General features: G+C 50.1%; 1 protein-coding gene across 1 annotated transcript in view; it reads left to right on the forward strand.

The window, feature by feature from the left end:
• si:dkeyp-72a4.1 (uncharacterized protein LOC100148058 homolog) overlaps positions 1-18,177 on the forward strand; it is a 19,791-nt gene extending 1,614 nt beyond the window's left edge. The window contains exons 2-3 of the mRNA XM_059009094.1: positions 12,292-12,428; positions 17,888-18,177. Coding sequence (XP_058865077.1) covers positions 12,292-12,428; positions 17,888-18,031 — 281 coding nt within the window. The 3' untranslated portion in view covers positions 18,032-18,177. The remainder of the gene's footprint in view (positions 1-12,291; positions 12,429-17,887) is intronic.
• Positions 18,178-18,503: the final 326 nt, after the last annotated feature.

The following is an 18,503-nucleotide window of genomic DNA, read 5'->3' on the forward strand; positions in this document are numbered from 1 at the left end:
GTGCTTCAGCGAGGTCCTCCCTGTGAGCCTCGCTCTGTGTGTGAGGACAGGGCAGCAGAGACAGAGAGGAAAGGGAGCAGAGTGCTTCAGCGAGGTCCTCCCTGTGAGTCTCGCTCTGTGTGTGAGGACAGGGCAGCAGAGACAGAGAGGAAAGGGAGCAGGGTGCTTCAGCGAGGTCCTCCCTGTGAGCCTCGCTCTGTGTGTGAGGACAGGGCAGCAGAGACAGAGAGGAAAGGGAGCAGAGTGCTTCAGCGAGGTCCTCCCTGTGAGCCTCGCTCAGTGTGTGAGGACAGGGCAGCAGAGACAGAGAGGAAAGGGAGCAGAGTGCTTCAGCGAGGTCCTCCCTGTGAGTCTCGCTCTGTGTGTGAGGACAGGGCAGCAGAGACAGAGAGGAAAGGGAGCAGGGTGCTTCAGCGAGGTCCTCCCTGTGAGTCTCGCTCTGTGTGTGAGGATAGGGCAGCAGAGAGAGAGACAGAGGAACCCCTAACTTCTCAGTGCTGGATGATCATGTCTTAAATGTATTTCAAAACCTCAATTTCCAATGTCTGTCTGTTTGTCAGTCTGTCCGTCTGTCAGGCCAGTCGAATATATTTACAAACCAAAGCACTGGCTGTTACCAGGCAACTGGACCCTTTCGATTGAGGAAGGAGGGAAGCAGGAATGAATCAGTATTTACCGGCTCACAAACCCTTTCGGGGGGTTGAGGAATGACCACCAGAGGGCATGTGCATGTTTAATTTCACTATTCCCAGACCTGGCCAATCAGGGGAGATTCTGTGATCATGTGACTCTGAGCTCTAGAAGCACTGTGACCCGGCTGAATCGCAGGTGACCAGGGTGACACGCCGCGGGGCTGTGGGGATGTTGTGAGGAGCGAGGGGCCCTGTGTGAGTCACAATGGATCTGAGCTTGACTGCAATGGAACCACACTCTCAGGTGCAGGCTGTGCTGTGATAATGGGAGACTTTGTGACGGCGTGTGTGCCTGCAGACTGCAGCAGGTCCTCCTGATATGTGAAGGGTAACAGCATTGAGAATCCCAGTGACAGTGAAGGAGAGATCCTACTTGTTGTTTGCATTGCTTTGGATATAAGGAGGAGGTTACTCTCTCTCAAAATCTCTATCCCGGGTGCAGCGGGCAGTGGGCTGGTTCTCTCTCAGTGTCTCAGTGTCACACTCCCACTACTCTCTCTCTACACTCCCTCTACTCTCTAAACTCTCTCTACACTCCCTCTACTCTCTAAACTCTCTCTACACTCCCTCTACTCTCTAAACTCTCTCTACACTCTCTCTGCTCTCTCTCTACTCTCTCTACTCTCTCTCCACACTTCCTCTGCTCTCTCTCTACTCTCTCTCTACACTTTCTCTACTCTCCCTCTACTCTCTCTACACTCCCTCTACTATCTCTTTACACTCCCTCTACTCTCTACACTCACTCTACTCTCTACACTCTCTCTACTCTCTCTCCACACTTCCTCTACTCTCTCTCTACTCTCTCTCTACACTCCCTCTACTCTCTCTCTACTCTCTCTCTACTCTCTCTCTACACTCTCTCTACTCTCTCTCCACACTTCCTCTACTCTCTCTCTACTCTCTCTCTACACTCCCTCTACTCTCTCTACTCTCCCTCTACTCTCTCTCTACTCTCTCTCTACACTCCCTCTACTCTCTCTACTCTCTCTCCACACTCTCTCTACTCTCTCTCTACACTCCCTCTACTCTCTCTCTACACTCCCTCTACTCTCTCTCTACTCTCTCTACACTCCCTCTACTCTCTCTCTACTCTCTCTCTACTCTCTCTCTACTCTCTCCACACTCTCTCTACTCTCTCTCTACACTCCCTCTACTCTCTCTCTACACTCCCTCTACTCTCTCTCTACTCTCTCTACACTCCCTCTACTCTCTCTCCACTCTCTCTCTACACTCCCTCTACTCTCTCTACTCTCTCTCTACTCTCTCTCTACTCTCTCTCTACACTCCCTCTACTCTCTCTACTCTCTCTCTACTCTCTCTCTACTCTCTCTCCACACTCCCTCTACTCTCTCTACTCTCTCTCTCTACACTCTCTCTACTCTCTCTCTACACTCCCTCACAGTGTCTCAGTGTCCAGGGTGCAGTGGGCTGGTTCTCTCTCTACTCTCTCTCTACACTCTCTCTACTCTCTCCCTACACTCCCTCACAGTGTCTCAGTGTCCAGGGTGCAGTGGGCTGGTTCTCTCTCTACTCTCTCTCTACACTCTCTCTACTCTCTCCCTACACTCCCTCACAGTGTCTCAGTGTCCAGGGTGCAGTGGGCTGGTTCTCTCTCAGTGTCTCAGTGTCCAGGGTGCAGTGGGCTGGTTCTCTCTCAGTGTCTCAGAGTCACACTCTCTCTACTCTCTCCCTACACTCCCTCACAGTGTCTCAGTGTCCAGGGTGCAGTGGGCTGGTTCTCTCTCAGTGTCTCACAGTCACTCAATTCAATTTCATTCAATAAGCTTTATTAGCATGACAAGAATAAACACAATTTGCCAAAGCAATGTATAACATTACAAAACATTCAGCATCACTAAAACATCTTTCTAACATCTTTCACCCTCCCTTCCTCCCTCTCTTCTCCCTTCCTCTCCTTCCCTCTCACCCTCGCTTTCTCCCTTTCTTTCCATCCTCCTCCCATCCTCCATCCTTCCCTCTCCCTCACTCTCAGTTGTAGCCCTGTGATGGGATTGTGTTGTGACGTGTTCACTGTGTGTCCCTCATGCTGAGTCTCTATGTAATGGTCAGCCAGTATAGCTGTGTGTGTCCTTCCCCAGCAGGACTGACAGTCAGGCATGTTTAGGAATTCTGGGACAGCACTGCAGAATTTAGGGAAGAAAATGTCCCTCATTTCTCTGTATTTACTGCAGTGTAATAGAAAGTGCATCTCTGTCTCGACTTCTCCCAGTTCACAGTGTCCACACAGCCTCCTGTCTCTGGCCAGCCAGGACTGTCTGTGCCGTCCTGTTTCGATGGCCAGGTGGTGGTCACTGAGTCTGTGCTTGGTCAGGATCTGCCTCTGCTTTGTGTCTCTCACCCTGACCCCAGGGTGTATTTTCTGTTTAGGGTCCGATAGCACTCCAGTTTGTTTTGTGTCTTAGTGTTTTTATCCCAATGGTTCAGATAGAAGTGTTTGAGGAGTTTTATAATGTGGTGGATTCTAATAGGAATTGTTTTAGCAGTGCTGTCCTGAAGCTGACTGATATCTGTGCCTCTCAGTGCAGTGAGCTTCAGGACCAGCTGGCTGAGGGAAGCTCTTGGCTTTTCAGGGCTTTATGATGGTAGGAGTTTGGATCACAGTGTTTTAGATTAACCCGGTATTTTAATGCTCTTTTTTGGATGCTAATTATTATTATTATTATTTTTTCTTAGCAGACGCCCTTATCCAGGGCGACTTACAATTGTTACAAGATACCACATTATTTTTTACATACAATTGCCCATTTATACAGTTGGGTTTTTACTGGAGCAATCTAGGTAAAGTACCTTGCTCAAGGGTACAGCAGCAGTGTCCCCTACCAGGGATTGAACCCACGACCCTCCGGTGAAGAGTCCAGAGCCCTAACCACTACTCCACACTGCTGCCCTATACTCCACACTGCTGCCCTATATAATCAATGGGTAATGGCCTAATTCTGCCCTGCATGCATTATTTGGTATTTGGTGTTTTTCTTTGTAATCTCATGATGTTTTTGCAGAACTCTGCATGCAGGGTTTCTGTGGGGTGTTTGTCCCATTTTGTGTAGTCCTGGTCTGTAATTGGACCCACACTTCACTGCCAGAGAGGGCAACTGGCTGAATCACACTTTCAAAAATTGAGCCAAATCATTATGGGGGGATTCACATTATATTGCCTTCTCTTTATGGCCTAAAAAGCCCTGCATGCTTTCTTCTTTAATGCATTCACTGCCAGGTTAAAGCTCCCTGACACGCTGATGGTCAGACCCAGGCATGTGTAGCTGGTGCTGTGCTCCAGGGTGTTGTTTCCCAGGGTGAAGCGGTACCTGTTTCCCTGAGATCTGGCTTTCTTCTGGAAGATCATAACTCTGGTCTTGTCCAGGTTTACTGCCAGGGCCCAGGTGTGACCGTACTGCTCTAGCAGTGCCAGGCTCTGCTGCAACCCCTGCTCTGTGGGTGACAGCAGGACCAGGTCATCTGTGTAGAGCAGGAATTGAATTTCTGTGTCGTGTAGAGTGAGTCCAGGGGCTGCAGACTGCTCCAGCACTCTGGCTAACTCATTGATGTAGATGTTGAACAGTGTTGGACTCAGACTGCAGCCCTGTCTCACTCCACGACCCTGTGTGAAGATTTCTGTACTTTTGTTACCCGTTTTCACACCACACTTATTTTCTGAATACATTGACTTCACAGTGTCATATACTTTACCCCCTACACCACTTTGAAGAAGTTTAAAGAATAGTCCTTTATGCCATTATTTATTTATTTCTCTACACTCCCTCATAGTGTCTCAGTGTCAGGGTGCTGCAGGCAGTGGGCTGGTTCTCTCTCAGTGTCTCAGTGTCCATGGCGCTGCAGGCAGTGGGCTGGTTCTCTCTCAGTGTCTCAGTGTCAGGGTGCTGCAGGCAGTGGGCTGGTTCTCTCTCAGTGTCTCAGTGTCAGGGTGTTGCAGGCAGTGGGCTGGTTCTCTCTCAGTGTCTCAGTGTCAGGGTGTTGCAGGCAGTGTGCTGGTTCTCTCTCTGTGTCTCAGTGTCAGGGTGCTGCAGGCAGTGGGCTGGTTCTCTCTCAGTGTCTCAGTGTCGGGGTGCTGCAGGCAGTGTGCTGGTTCTCTCTCAGTGTCTCAGTGTCGGGGTGCTGCAGGCAGTGGGCTGGTTCTCTCTCAGTGTCTCAGTATCCATGGTGCTGCAGGCAGTGGGCTGGTTCTCTCTCAGTGTCTCAGTGTCGGGGTGCTGCAGGCAGTGGGCTGGTTCTCTCTCAGTGTCTCAGTATCCATGGTGCTGCAGGCAGTGGGCTGGTTCTCTCTCAGTGTCTCAGTATCCATGGTGCTGCAGGCAGTGGGCTGGTTCTCTCTCAGTGTCTCAGTGTCAGGGCGCTGCAGGCAGTGGGCTGGTTCTCTCTCAGTGTCTCAGTGTCAGGGTGCTGCAGGCAGTGGGCTGGTTCTCTCTCAGTGTCTCAGTATCCATGGTGCTGCAGGCAGTGGGCTGGTTCTCTCTCAGTGTCTCAGTGTCCATGGTGCTGCAGGCAGTGGGCTGGGTCTCTCTCAGTGTCTCAGTGTCAGGGTGCTGCAGGCAGTGGGCTGGTTCTCTCTCAGTGTCTCAGTATCCATGGTGCTGCAGGCAGTGGGCTGGTTCTCTCTCAGTGTCTCAGTGTCAGGGCGCTGCAGGCAGTGGGCTGGTTCTCTCTCAGTGTCTCAGTGTCAGGGTGCTGCAGGCAGTGGGCTGGGTCTCTCTCAGTGTCTCAGTGTCAGGGTGTTGCAGGCAGTGGGCTGGTTCTCTCTCAGTGTCTCAGTGTCAGGGTGCTGCAGGCAGTGGGCTGGTTCTCTCTCAGTGTCTCAGTGTCAGGGCGCTGCAGGCAGTGGGCTGGTTCTCTCTCAGTGTCTCAGTGTCAGGGTGCTGCAGGCAGTGGGCTGGTTCTCTCTCAGTGTCTCAGTGTCCATGGTGTTGCAGGCAGTGGGCTGGCTCTCCCTCAGTGTCAGGGTGCTGCAGGCAGTGGGCCACGTCTCTCTCAGTGTCACTCTCTCTCTGAACTCCCTCAACACTCCCTCAACACTCTCTCTACACTCCATGGCAGCGTTTGTCCCATGGTGGCCCCATGCAAAGCTCCATTCCGGGGCCCCTATTCCCTATTCTTACCAGTAATACTGCACCTCGATGTCCATGACGCTGCAGGCAGTGTGCTGGTTCTCCCTCAGTGTCTCAGTGTCCATGACACTGCAGGCAGTGGGCTGGTTCTCTCTCACCCTGTTAAATGTATTGTATTTTACTACAGCAATCGCTAAACGACACACTCACAGAGACAGTTAGAAATGAACCTTTCATGCCATCACAGACGCAAAGCGCAGTTATTGCTGAACAATCCCGTTTTCGGGCAGTGTGGTGCCCGATCGATACCGGCCCGTCCAGTCAAACTTACCTGCGACATTGTGGAAAGCAAATAGTTTTTGATTCATTTCATGTTCAGGCAAGAACAGCTTCTCTCCCCGTACGCTCCTGTGAAAAGTAGAGGCCAGGTAATAATACTGAGGTTAGGATGCAGGTCCAGCAAATTTCCCTGGTGGATGTAGTGGAGCATCGCAAGAGGCCAGGTCGATACATGGTCTGGAAAGGCTTGGATTCTCATTGGTTTCCAGGTTGATTCAAGCCTGCAGCGCTATGTGTGTGAGACGCCTCTACAGGTATTCCCCTCGTGTTTGCAGTACTGACGGCACGCGCAGGCACTCTTTGTACGCAGTGCGTGGAGATGAGTTCATTTCTAAACGTCACCACTTTGAGCTCAGATCGTGTGTTCCATGATCCCGCGGCACATACTGACATGAGCTTGCGCGTGGCTTTAAACCGCAGGCAGTGGGCTGGTTCTCTCTCAGTGTCTCAGTGTCAGGGTGCTGCAGGCAGTGGCCTGGTTCTCTCTCAGTGTCTCAGTGTCAGGGTGCTGCAGACAGTGGGCTGGTTCTCTCTCAGTGTCTCAGTGTCCATGGTGCTGCAGGCAGTGGGCTGGTTCTCTCTCAGTGTCTCAGTGTCAGGGTGCTGCAGGCCGTGGGCTGGTTCTCTCTCAGTGTCTCAGTGTCAGGGTGCTGCAGGCAGTGGGCTGGTTCTCTCTCAGTGTCTCAGTGTCAGGGTGTTGCAGGCAGTGGGCTGGTTCTCTCTCAGTGTCTCAGTGTCCATGGTGCTGCAGGCAGTGGGCTGGGTCTCTCTCAGTGTCACTCAGTGTCACTCTCTCTCTGAACTCCCTCAACACTCCCTCAACACTCTCTCTACACTCCATGGCAGCGTTTGTCCCATGGTGGCCCCATGCAAAGCTCCATTCCGGGGCCCCTATTCCCTATTCTTACCAGTAATACTGCACCTCGATGTCCATGACGCTGCAGGCAGTGGGCTGGTTCTCTCTCAGTGTCTCAGTGTCAGGGTGTTGCAGGCAGTGGGCTGGTTCTCTCTCAGTGTCTCAGTGTCAGGGTGCTGCAGACAGTGGGCTGGTTCTCTCTCAGTGTCTCAGTGTCAGGGTGCTGCAGGCAGTGGGCTGGTTCTCTCTCAGTGTCTCAGTGTCAGGGCGCTGCAGGCAGTGGGCTGGTTCTCTCTCAGTGTCTCAGTGTCCATGGTGCTGCAGGCAGTGGGCTGGTTCTCTCTCAGTGTCTCAGTGTCCATGGTGCTGCAGGCAGTGGGCTGGGTCTCTCTCAGTGTCTCAGTGTCCATGGTGCTGCAGGCAGTGGGCTGGGTCTCTCTCAGTGTCTCAGTGTCAGGGTGCTGCAGGCAGTGGTCTGGTTCTCTCTCAGTGTCTCAGTGTCAGGGTGCTGCAGGCAGTGGGCTGGTTCTCTCTCAGTGTCTCAGTGTCCATGGTGCTGCAGGCAGTGGGCTGGTTCTCTCTCAGTGTCTCAGTGTCAGGGTGCTGCAGGCAGTGGGCTGGTTCTCTCTCAGTGTCTCAGAGTCCATGGTGCTGCAGGCAGTGGGCTGGGTCTCTCTCAGTGTCTCAGTGTCAGGGTGCTACAGGCAGTGGGCTGGTTCTCTCTCAGTGTCTCAGTGTCCATGGCACTGCAGGCAGTGGGCTGGTTCTCTCTCAGTGTCTCAGTGTCAGGGCGCTGCAGGCAGTGGGCTGGTTCCCTCTCAGTGTCTCAGTGTCAGGGTGCTACAGGCAGTGGGCTGGTTCTCTCTCAGTGTCTCAGTGTCAGGGCGCTGCAGGCAGTGGGCTGGTTCCCTCTCAGTGTCTCAGTGTCAGGGTGCTGCAGGCAGTGGGCTGCGTCTCTCTCAGTGTCTCAGTGTCAGGGTGCTGCAGGCAGTGGGCTGGTTCTCTCTCAGTGTCTCAGTGTCAGGGTGTTGCAGGCAGTGGGCTGGTTCTCTCTCAGTGTCTCAGTGTCAGGGTGCTGCAGGCAGTGGGCTGGTTCTCTCTCAGTGTCTCAGTGTCAGGGTACTACAGGCAGTGGGCTGGTTCTCTCTCAGTGTCTCAGTGTCCATGGTGCTGCAGGCAGTGGGCTGGGTCTCTCTCAGTGTCTCAGTGTCCATGGTGCTGCAGGCAGTGGGCTGGTTCTCTCTCAGTGTCTCAGTGTCAGGGTGCTGCAGGCAGTGGGCTGGTTCTCTCTCAGTGTCTCAGTGTCAGGGTGCTGCAGGCAGTGGGCTGGTTCTCTCTCAGTGTCTCAGTGTCAGGGTGCTGCAGGCAGTGGGCTGGTTCTCTCTCAGTGTCTCAGTGTCCATGGTGCTGCAGGCAGTGGCCTGGGTCTCTCTCAGTGTCACACTCTCTCTTCACTCCCTCTACACTCTCTCTACTCTCTCTCTCTACACTCTCTCTACACTCTCCCTACACTCTCTCTCTCTATCTACACTCTCTCTACACTCTCCCTACACTTTCTCTCTCTACTCTCTCTCTCTCTCTCTCTCTCTCTCTTTCTCTACTCTCTCTCTCTACACTCTCTCTACACAGGGAGTCAGAGAGTTTGTAAGCCATGGTGTTGTGTGAGCAGGATAAACTCAGTATGTTGTCCCTGAGGTCCTGCCTGGTGAGAGCAGTGCAGTGCAGTGCAGTGCAGTGCAGTGCAGTGCTGTGGAGCGGAGAGGCATTGTTGATTCCACCTCTCACTGGAGCTCATTCATCATGCATTACCGGGATCCACACTGTTAGACCCCGCTGTAGTGCAGGGTACCATTCACTGTGTCAGCACCGAGGCAGTGTGGTACTGATTAGTGTGTGACTGCTGGCTTTAGTATGACTATTTAGAGCTTATTGTACAACATGGAAGAAGGCATGAGCTGAAACGTGTGTCTGCTTAACTAACACAGTTTAGGAACGTTTTTTTATTGTTAAGTTTATAGAAATGACTTTCAATATTTTAATCAGGTTTGTACCAATCTCTGTTTCAATCAGCTTTACTACACTGTAAACTCTGAGAAGGGGCTGGTTCATTATCTTCACTGTGCTTTACTACACTTTGAGAAGGGGGCTGGTTCATTAACTTCACTGTGCTTTGAGAAGGGGCTGGTTCATTATCTTCACTGTGCTTTACTACACTTTGAGAAGGGGGCTGGTTCATTAACTTCACTGTGCTTTGAGAAGGGGCTGGTTCATTATCTTCACTGTGCTTTGAGAAGGGGGCTGGTTCATTATCTTCACTGTGTTTTGAGAATAGGCTGGTTCATTATCTTCACTGTGCTTTGAGAAGGGGCTGGTTCATTATCTTCACTGTGCTTTGAGAAGGGGCTGGTTCATTTTCTTCACTGTGCTTTACTACACTCTGAGAAGTGGGCTGGTTCACTATCTTCACTGTGCTTTTAGAAGGGGGCTGGTTCATTATCTTCACTGTGCTTTGAGAAGGGGCTGGTTCATTATCTTCACTGTGCTTTGAGAAGGGGCTGGTTCATTATCTTCACTGTGCTTTGAGAAGGGGGCTGGTTCATTATCTTCAATGTGCTTTGAGAAGGGGGCTGGTTCATTATCTTCACTGTGTTTTGAGAAGAGGCTGGTTCATTATCTTCACTGTGCTTTGAGAAGGGGCTGGTTCATTATCTTCACTGTGCTTTGAGAAGGGGCTGGTTCATTATCTTCACTGTGCTTTACTACACTCTGAGAAGTGGGCTGGTTCACTATCTTCACTGTGCTTTTAGAAGGGGGCTGGTTCATTATCTTCACTGTGCTTTGAGAAGGGGCTGGTTCATTATCTTCACTGTGCTTTACTACACTTTGAGAAGGGGCTGGTTCATTATCTTCACTGTGCTTTGAGAAGGGGCTGGTTCATTATCTTCACTGTGCTTTGAGAAGGGGGCTGGTTCATTATCTTCACTGTGCTTTGAGAAGGGGGCTGGTTCATTATCTTCACTGTGCTTTGAGAAGAGGCTGGTTCATTCTCTGTGCTTTACTATACTTTGAGAAGGGGCTGGTTCATTATCTTCACTGTGCTTTGAGAAGGGGCTGGTTCATTATCTTCTCTGTGCTTTACTACACTTTGAGAAGGGGCTGGTTCATTCTCTGTGCTTTACTACACTTTGAGAAGGGGGCTGGTTCATTATCTTCTCTGTGCTTTGAGAAGGGGGCTGGTTCATTATCTTCACTGTGCTTTGAGAAGGGGCTGGTTCATTATCTTCTCTGTGCTTTACTACACTTTGAGAAGGGGCTGGTTCATTCTCTGTGCTTTACTACACTTTGAGAAGGGGGCTGGTTCATTATCTTCACTGTGCTTTGAGAAGGGGGCTGGTTCATTATCTTCACTGTGCTTTGAGAAGGGGGCTGGTTCATTATCTTCTCTGTGCTTTGAGAAGGGGGCTGGTTCATTATCTTCACTGTGCTTTGAGAAGGGGCTGGTTCATTATCTTCTCTGTGCTTTGAGAAGGGGCTGGTTCATTATCTTCACTGTGCTTTGAGAAGGGGGCTGGTTCATTATCTTCTCTGTGCTTTACTACACTTTGAGAAGAGGCTGGTTCATTATCTTCACTGTGCTTTGAGAAGGGGGCTGGTTCATTATCTTCTCTGTGCTTTGAGAAGGGGCTGGTTCATTATCTTCACTGTGCTTTGAGAAGGGGCTGGTTCATTATTTCTCTGTGCTTTGAGAAGGGTCTAGTTCATTATCTTCTCTGTGCTTTGAGAAGGGGCTGGTTCATTATCTTCACTGTGTTTTGAGAAGGGTCTGGTTCATTATCTTCACTGTGTTTTGAGAAGGGGCTGGTTCATTATTTCTCTGTGCTTTGAGAAGGGTCTGGTTCATTATCTTCTCTGTGCTTTACTACACTTTGAGAAGAGGCTGGTTCATTATCTTCACTGTGCTTTGAGAAGGGGGCTGGTTCATTATCTTCACTGTGCTTTGAGAAGGGGCTGGTTCATTATCTTCACTGTGCTTTGAGAAGGGGCTGGTTCATTATCTTCACTGTGCTTTGAGAAGGGGCTGGTTCAATATCTTCTCTGTGCTTTACTACACTTTGAGAAGAGGCTGGTTCATTATCTTCACTGTGCTTTGAGAAGGGGGCTGGTTCATTATCTTCACTGTGTTTTGAGAAGGGTCTGGTTCATTATCTTCACTTTGTTTTGAGAAGAGGCTGGTTCATTATTTCTCTGTGCTTTGAGAAGGGTCTGGTTCATTATCTTCTCTGTGCTTTACTACACTGTGCTGTGTTTACCAGGGGATAGCGCAGCAGTAAACCTTGACAAGGTGAAGTGTGCAGTTTGCAGTGTTTTAATCCAGGCCCTGGTTCTCTCAGCTCCTGTCTATCTGGGCTCTGGCTACATTTAGCATGACAATGACACACTTTGGGAAAACACTATTAGTTTTATTCAGGACAAAATGCTATAATTACACATCTCCCAGGACCTGATCATGTAGGTTATCAAACCAAAAGAATACTTTCAATTGAGACTCTCCTTCCTCTTCCTCATCCTCCTGGAGTGTGATCTGCTCGGGAGAGGAAGAGTGAAAGGGCGGGAGAGCGAGAGAAAGGAGAATATTATACAGCACTGCACGTGTGACTGGGTTTCCATAGTAACCTGGTGGGCTGTGTTTGAGAGGAGGGAGTGGGGTGGGGAGGGGGAGCAAAGGGGAGAGGGGAGAGGGAGAGAGGGGCAGAGAGAGTGGGGGAGAAGAGGTGCAGGAGAAAGGGAGAAGGGAGGGAGAGAGGGGAAACAGGAGCGGGACAGGGTTCAGCCCAGTGTTTCACTTCACTGGATTTGAAGCCACTAATAAATCTCAGCCTGTGTTATTCCTGTGTGTCTTTTTGTATTGAGATGAAACGTTGTTGCTATGGAGACGAGATATGGGGGCGTGTGAGAGTGCATGTGGGGAGGGGAGTGGGGGAAATGATGTCGTTCAGGACTGAGGCTGGCTTCCTGTTGTAGTGCTGTCACAATAGGAAGGTATTACAGTGACACCTTGTGGGCGTGGATGGTACTGCTCCCTGCTCAACACAGTGTGTCTGTATTTCATAGAACTGTTTAAATTAATTGAAATGTTGGCATCACAAAGACCTCTCTGTGGGGTCAGTTTGACCTGCATGAACTACAGGACCCACAATCCTTTGACAATTTGTTTCTTTGCTGAGGCCTTGTGGGAAATGGAGTTTTCTCCCTCTGTATGTATACTCTCCCTCTCTCTCTTTCTTAACTCTCTCTCTCTCTCTCTCTGTCTCTCTCTCTCTAGATGCCCGGTGTGCCCCCCCTGCTCCCCCAGTGTATCGCATGCCCCCTTACTCTCACTCTCCGTACGAGCGGCCTGGCTGGAACCCACGTCTCTGTGTGATCTCAGGAAATCAGCTCTTTATGTTAGACGAGGAAGAGGTGAGCGAACTACTGCATCCACACTGTCTACAGCGATACATCAACACACACAAATCCCCTGTACAAGAATAAGATACACACACCTGCTCTGCACACACACACCTCCTCTACATCTACACACACACCTCCTCTACACACACACACACATACCTCCTCTACATCTACACACACACACCTCCTCTACATCTACACACACACACACCTCCTCTACACACACACACACACCTCCTCTACATCTACACACACACACCTCCTCTACATCTACACACACACACCTCCTCTACACACACACACACACCTCCTCTACATCTACACACACACACACCTCCTCTACACACACACACACCTCCTCTACACACACACACACCTCCTCTACATCTACACACACACACACCTCCTCTACATCTACACACACACACCTCCTCTACATCTACACACACACACACCTCCTCTACATCTACACACACACCTCCTCTACACACACACACACACACCTCCTCTACATCTACACACACACACCTCCTCTACATCTACACACACACACACCTCCTCTACATCTACACACACACACACCTCCTCTACACACACACACACCTCCTCTACATCTACACACACACACCTCCTCTACATCTACACACACACACCTCCTCTACATCTACACACACACACACCTCCTCTACATCTACACACACACACACCTCCTCTACATCTACACACACACACACCTCCTCTACACACACACACACCTCCTCTACATCTACACACACACACACCTCCTCTACATCTACACACACACACCTCCTCTACATCTACACACACACACCTCCTCTACACACACACACACCTCCTCTACACACACACACACCTCCTCTACACACACACACACCTCCTCTACACACACACACACACCTCCTCTACATCTACACACACACCTCCTCTACATCTACACACACACCTCCTCTACACACACACACACACCTCCTCTACATCTACACACACACACACCTCCTCTACACACACACACACCTCCTCTACACACACACACACCTCCTCTACATCTACACACACACACACCTCCTCTACATCTACACACACACACCTCCTCTACATCTACACACACACACACCTCCTCTACATCTACACACACACCTCCTCTACACACACACACACACACCTCCTCTACATCTACACACACACACCTCCTCTACATCTACACACACACACACCTCCTCTACATCTACACACACACACACCTCCTCTACACACACACACCTCCTCTACATCTACACACACACACCTCCTCTACATCTACACACACACACCTCCTCTACATCTACACACACACACACCTCCTCTACATCTACACACACACACCTCCTCTACACACACACACCTCCTCTACACACACACACACCTCCTCTACATCTACACACACACACCTCCTCTACATCTACACACACACACCTCCTCTACACACACACACACCTCCTCTACACACACACACACCTCCTCTACATCTACACACACACACACCTCCTCTACATCTACACACACACACCTCCTCTACATCTACACACACACACCTCCTCTACACACACACACACCTCCTCTACACACACACACACCTCCTCTACACACACACACACCTCCTCTACATCTACACACACACACCTCCTCTACATCTACACACACACCTCCTCTACATCTACACACACACACCTCCTCTACATCTACACACACACACCTCCTCTACATCTACACACACACACACCTCCTCTACATCTACACACACACACCTCCTCTACACACACACACACACCTCCTCTACATCTACACACACACCTCCTCTACATCTACACACACACACACCTCCTCTACATCTACACACACACACATCCTCTACACACACACACACACCTCCTCTACATCTACACACACACACACCTCCTCTACATCTACACACACACACCTCCTCTACATCTACACACACACACCTCCTCTACATCTACACACACACACACCTCCTCTACATCTACACACACACCTCCTCTACATCTACACACACACACACCTCCTCTACACACACACACACCTCCTCTACATCTACACACACACACCTCCTCTACATCTACACACACACACCTCCTCTACATCTACACACACACACACCTCCTCTACACACACACACCTCCTCTACACACACACACACACCTCCTCTACATCTACACACACACACACCTCCTCTACATCTACACACACACCTCCTCTACATCTACACACACACACCTCCTCTACACACACACACCTCCTCTACACACACACACACCTCCTCTACATCTACACACACACACCTCCTCTACATCTACACACACACACACCTCCTCTACACACACACACACCTCCTCTACATCTACACACACACACACCTCCTCTACACCTACACACACACACACACCTCCTCTACATCTACACACACACACACCTCCTCTACATCTACACACACCTCCTCTACATCTACACACACACACCTCCTCTACATCTACACACACACACCTCCTCTACATCTACACACACACACACCTCCTCTACATCTACACACACACACACCTCCTCTACACACACACACACACCTCCTCTACATCTACACACACACCTCCTCTACATCTACACACACACACACCTCCTCTACATCTACACACACACACCTCCTCTACACACACACACACACCTCCTCTACATCTACACACACACACACCTCCTCTACATCTACACACACACACCTCCTCTACATCTACACACACACACCTCCTCTACATCTACACACACACACCTCCTCTACACACACACACCTCCTCTACACACACACACACACCTCCTCTACATCTACACACACACACACCTCCTCTACATCTACACACACACCTCCTCTACATCTACACACACACACACCTCCTCTACACACACACACCTCCTCTACACACACACACACCTCCTCTACATCTACACACACACACCTCCTCTACATCTACACACACACACCTCCTCTACATCTACACACACACACACCTCCTCTACACACACACACACCTCCTCTACACACACACACACACCTCCTCTACATCTACACACACACACACCTCCTCTACATCTACACACACACACACCTCCTCTACACACACACACACCTCCTCTACATCTACACACACACACCTCCTCTACATCTACACACACACACACCTCCTCTACACACACACACACCTCCTCTACACACACACACACACCTCCTCTACATCTACACACACACACACCTCCTCTACATCTACACACACACACACCTCCTCTACACACACACACACCTCCTCTACATCTACACACACACACCTCCTCTACATCTACACACACACACCTCCTCTACATCTACACACACACACACCTCCTCTACATCTACACACACACACACACCTCCTCTACATCTACACACACACACCTCCTCTACACACACACCTCCTCTACACACACACACACACACCTCCTCTACATCTACACACACACACACCTCCTCTACACACACACACACACACACACACACACACACACAGAGCTCCTCTCCACGTGATCGCCACACACTGTGGCTCTAGACAGGTTCAGACTGTTCTGTTCACAGCACAAGTTAAAGTGTGCTTCACAGCATGTCCTCATATCTAATCCCTAATGCAGTACCTCCTCTAAATGCAAGCCGTCTGTCATTCTCGAATCTCTTGTTTCTGCTCACATTCTTATTTGACTTTATTTCTGTTCCAGCACAAATGTCATTTTTTTCAGCCGGATATAGGTGTGCAGCTATCATTTTTGCCCCCCTGAAACTGGGGTTTGGTTTAAAGATTCCCTAATTTTTGGAAGATGCATGTCATTTCTAGAACCAACTCTCATAGATCCAGCTTTTAAAAGCGGTTGGAAATGTCAAAGTTCAGCAGCTGCACTTATAGCTGCATTTCTGTGTTATGACCAGCAGGTGGCAGCAGCAGAGCAACTGTCACGCTGAGAAATGACTGAGGGATTGGCACCCCCTCTCAACAGCTGGGAATTCTTCATTCAATGCCTACATTTACACATCTATACACTCCTCCTCTATCTATCTATCTATCTATCTATCTATCTATCTATCTATCTATCTATCTATCTATCTATCTATCTATCTATCTATCTATCTATCTATCTATCTATCTATCTATCTATCTATCTATCCTTGGGCAGCAGTGTGGAGTAGTGGTTAGGGCTCTGGACTCTTGACCGGAGGGTCGTGGGTTCAATCCCAGGTGGGGGACACTGCTGCTGTACCCTTGAGCAAGGTACTTTACCTAGATTGCTCCAGTAAAAACCCAACTGTATAAATGGGTAATTGTATGTAAAAATAATGTGATATCTTGTAACAATTGTAAGTTGCCCTGGATAAGGACGTCTGCTAAGAAATAAATAATAATAATAATAATGAGAGAAACACAACACTCAGGTCTAATGGATTTAAGCAAATATTTTAAACAGAGATATCAAACAAAATCACAGAAATTGTGAACAAAAATACAGATCAAAGAATCATGATAATATTTCAGTGTGAAACGTGACACGCTGTCAAAATGAAAACATGACAAAGTTAGTATCGGGTACGACCTCCCTGAGCATGAACACAATCCTGGCAGCGCTGACGCACAGACCTGCTCAGCCTCTGGATAGGCTGCTGTGGGAAGTTCCGCTGCAGCCAGCTGGTGAAGGTTGGCAGGTCGCGGTTGTCTCCTGTGGGTGGCGCTGGCGATTTGGTCCCACAGATGTCCTTTTGGACTCAGGTCAGGAGAAAACACTGGCCATGGCAAGACCTCGACATTGTCGACTTGAAGTCGTGCATTTGTAAACACAGTTCCCTCGGTTATCGTTGTTTACCCAATTATTGATTATCAGTTCATTCCAATCGGATAGCTGTTGTGATCAAGCTAACTGAAGCCTCTCATATTTAAAACGGGATTCCTGTCCGATTCTTTCTTTCATGCTTTTGATAGAAAATCATTTCATTTCACTTCACATGTTTCCATAGAAATGTCTCTGCAGTGCATTGTGGGACTGTAGTCCAGGGCACAAAGAAATACACGTCCCAGAATTCACAGGGGTAGCACTCTAGGTAGGACGATGGAAAGGCCACATGCGCTTGATGAGTGACTCGCATGCGCTCCGCCCGTGACAGATTCTCATTGTCAGTGAATTGCATTGATTGGAGGTGAATGGCAAGGCAGCTTCTCTTGCTGTGAAACCAACACATTTTTAACAGGTGTGTTTCACTTTCATTTAATACCAGATGACAAAACATGTTAAAGAGAATTGCTCTGCAAACCTGCTTCTCCGCACTCACTTCCGATCTTCCTGTCTTTCTGCCCTGACCCTGCACTGTGACTCCTGTCCTGTGTTTCCAGGTCCACCCCTTGTTGATGCGGGAGAGGAGAGCAGAGACGCATCGAAACAAGCTCCTGCGACGCACTGTGAGCGTCCCTGTGGAGGGGAGACACCACACTGAGCAGGGTAAGAGAGGAGGGGAGACACCACACCAAGCAGGGTGAGAGAGGAGGGGAGACACCACCCCGAGCAGGGTGAGAGAGGAGGGGAGACACCACACCGAGCAGGGTGAGAGAGGAGGGGAGACACCACACCGAGCAGGGTAAGAGAGGAGGGGAGACACCACACCGAGCAGGGTGAGAGAGGAGGAGGGGAGACACCACACCGAGCAGGGTGAGAGAGGAGGGGAGACACCACCCCGAGCAGGGTGAGAGAGGAGGGGAGACACCACCCCGAGCAGGGTGAGAGAGGAGGGGAGACACCACACCGAGCAGGGTGAGAGAGGAGGGGAGACACCGCACCGAGCAGGATAAGAGAGGAGGGGAGACACCACACCGAGCAGGGTGAGAGAGGAGGGGAGACACCACACCGAGCAGGGTAAGAGAGGAGGGGAGACTCCACACCGAGCAGGGTGAGAGAGGAGGAGGGGAGACACCACACCGAGCAGGGTAAGAGAGGAGGAGGGGAGACACCACA

Source organism: Acipenser ruthenus, chromosome 38 (genome assembly GCF_902713425.1).
Source record: "Acipenser ruthenus chromosome 38, fAciRut3.2 maternal haplotype, whole genome shotgun sequence".
Classification (NCBI taxonomy): domain Eukaryota; kingdom Metazoa; phylum Chordata; class Actinopteri; order Acipenseriformes; family Acipenseridae; genus Acipenser; species Acipenser ruthenus.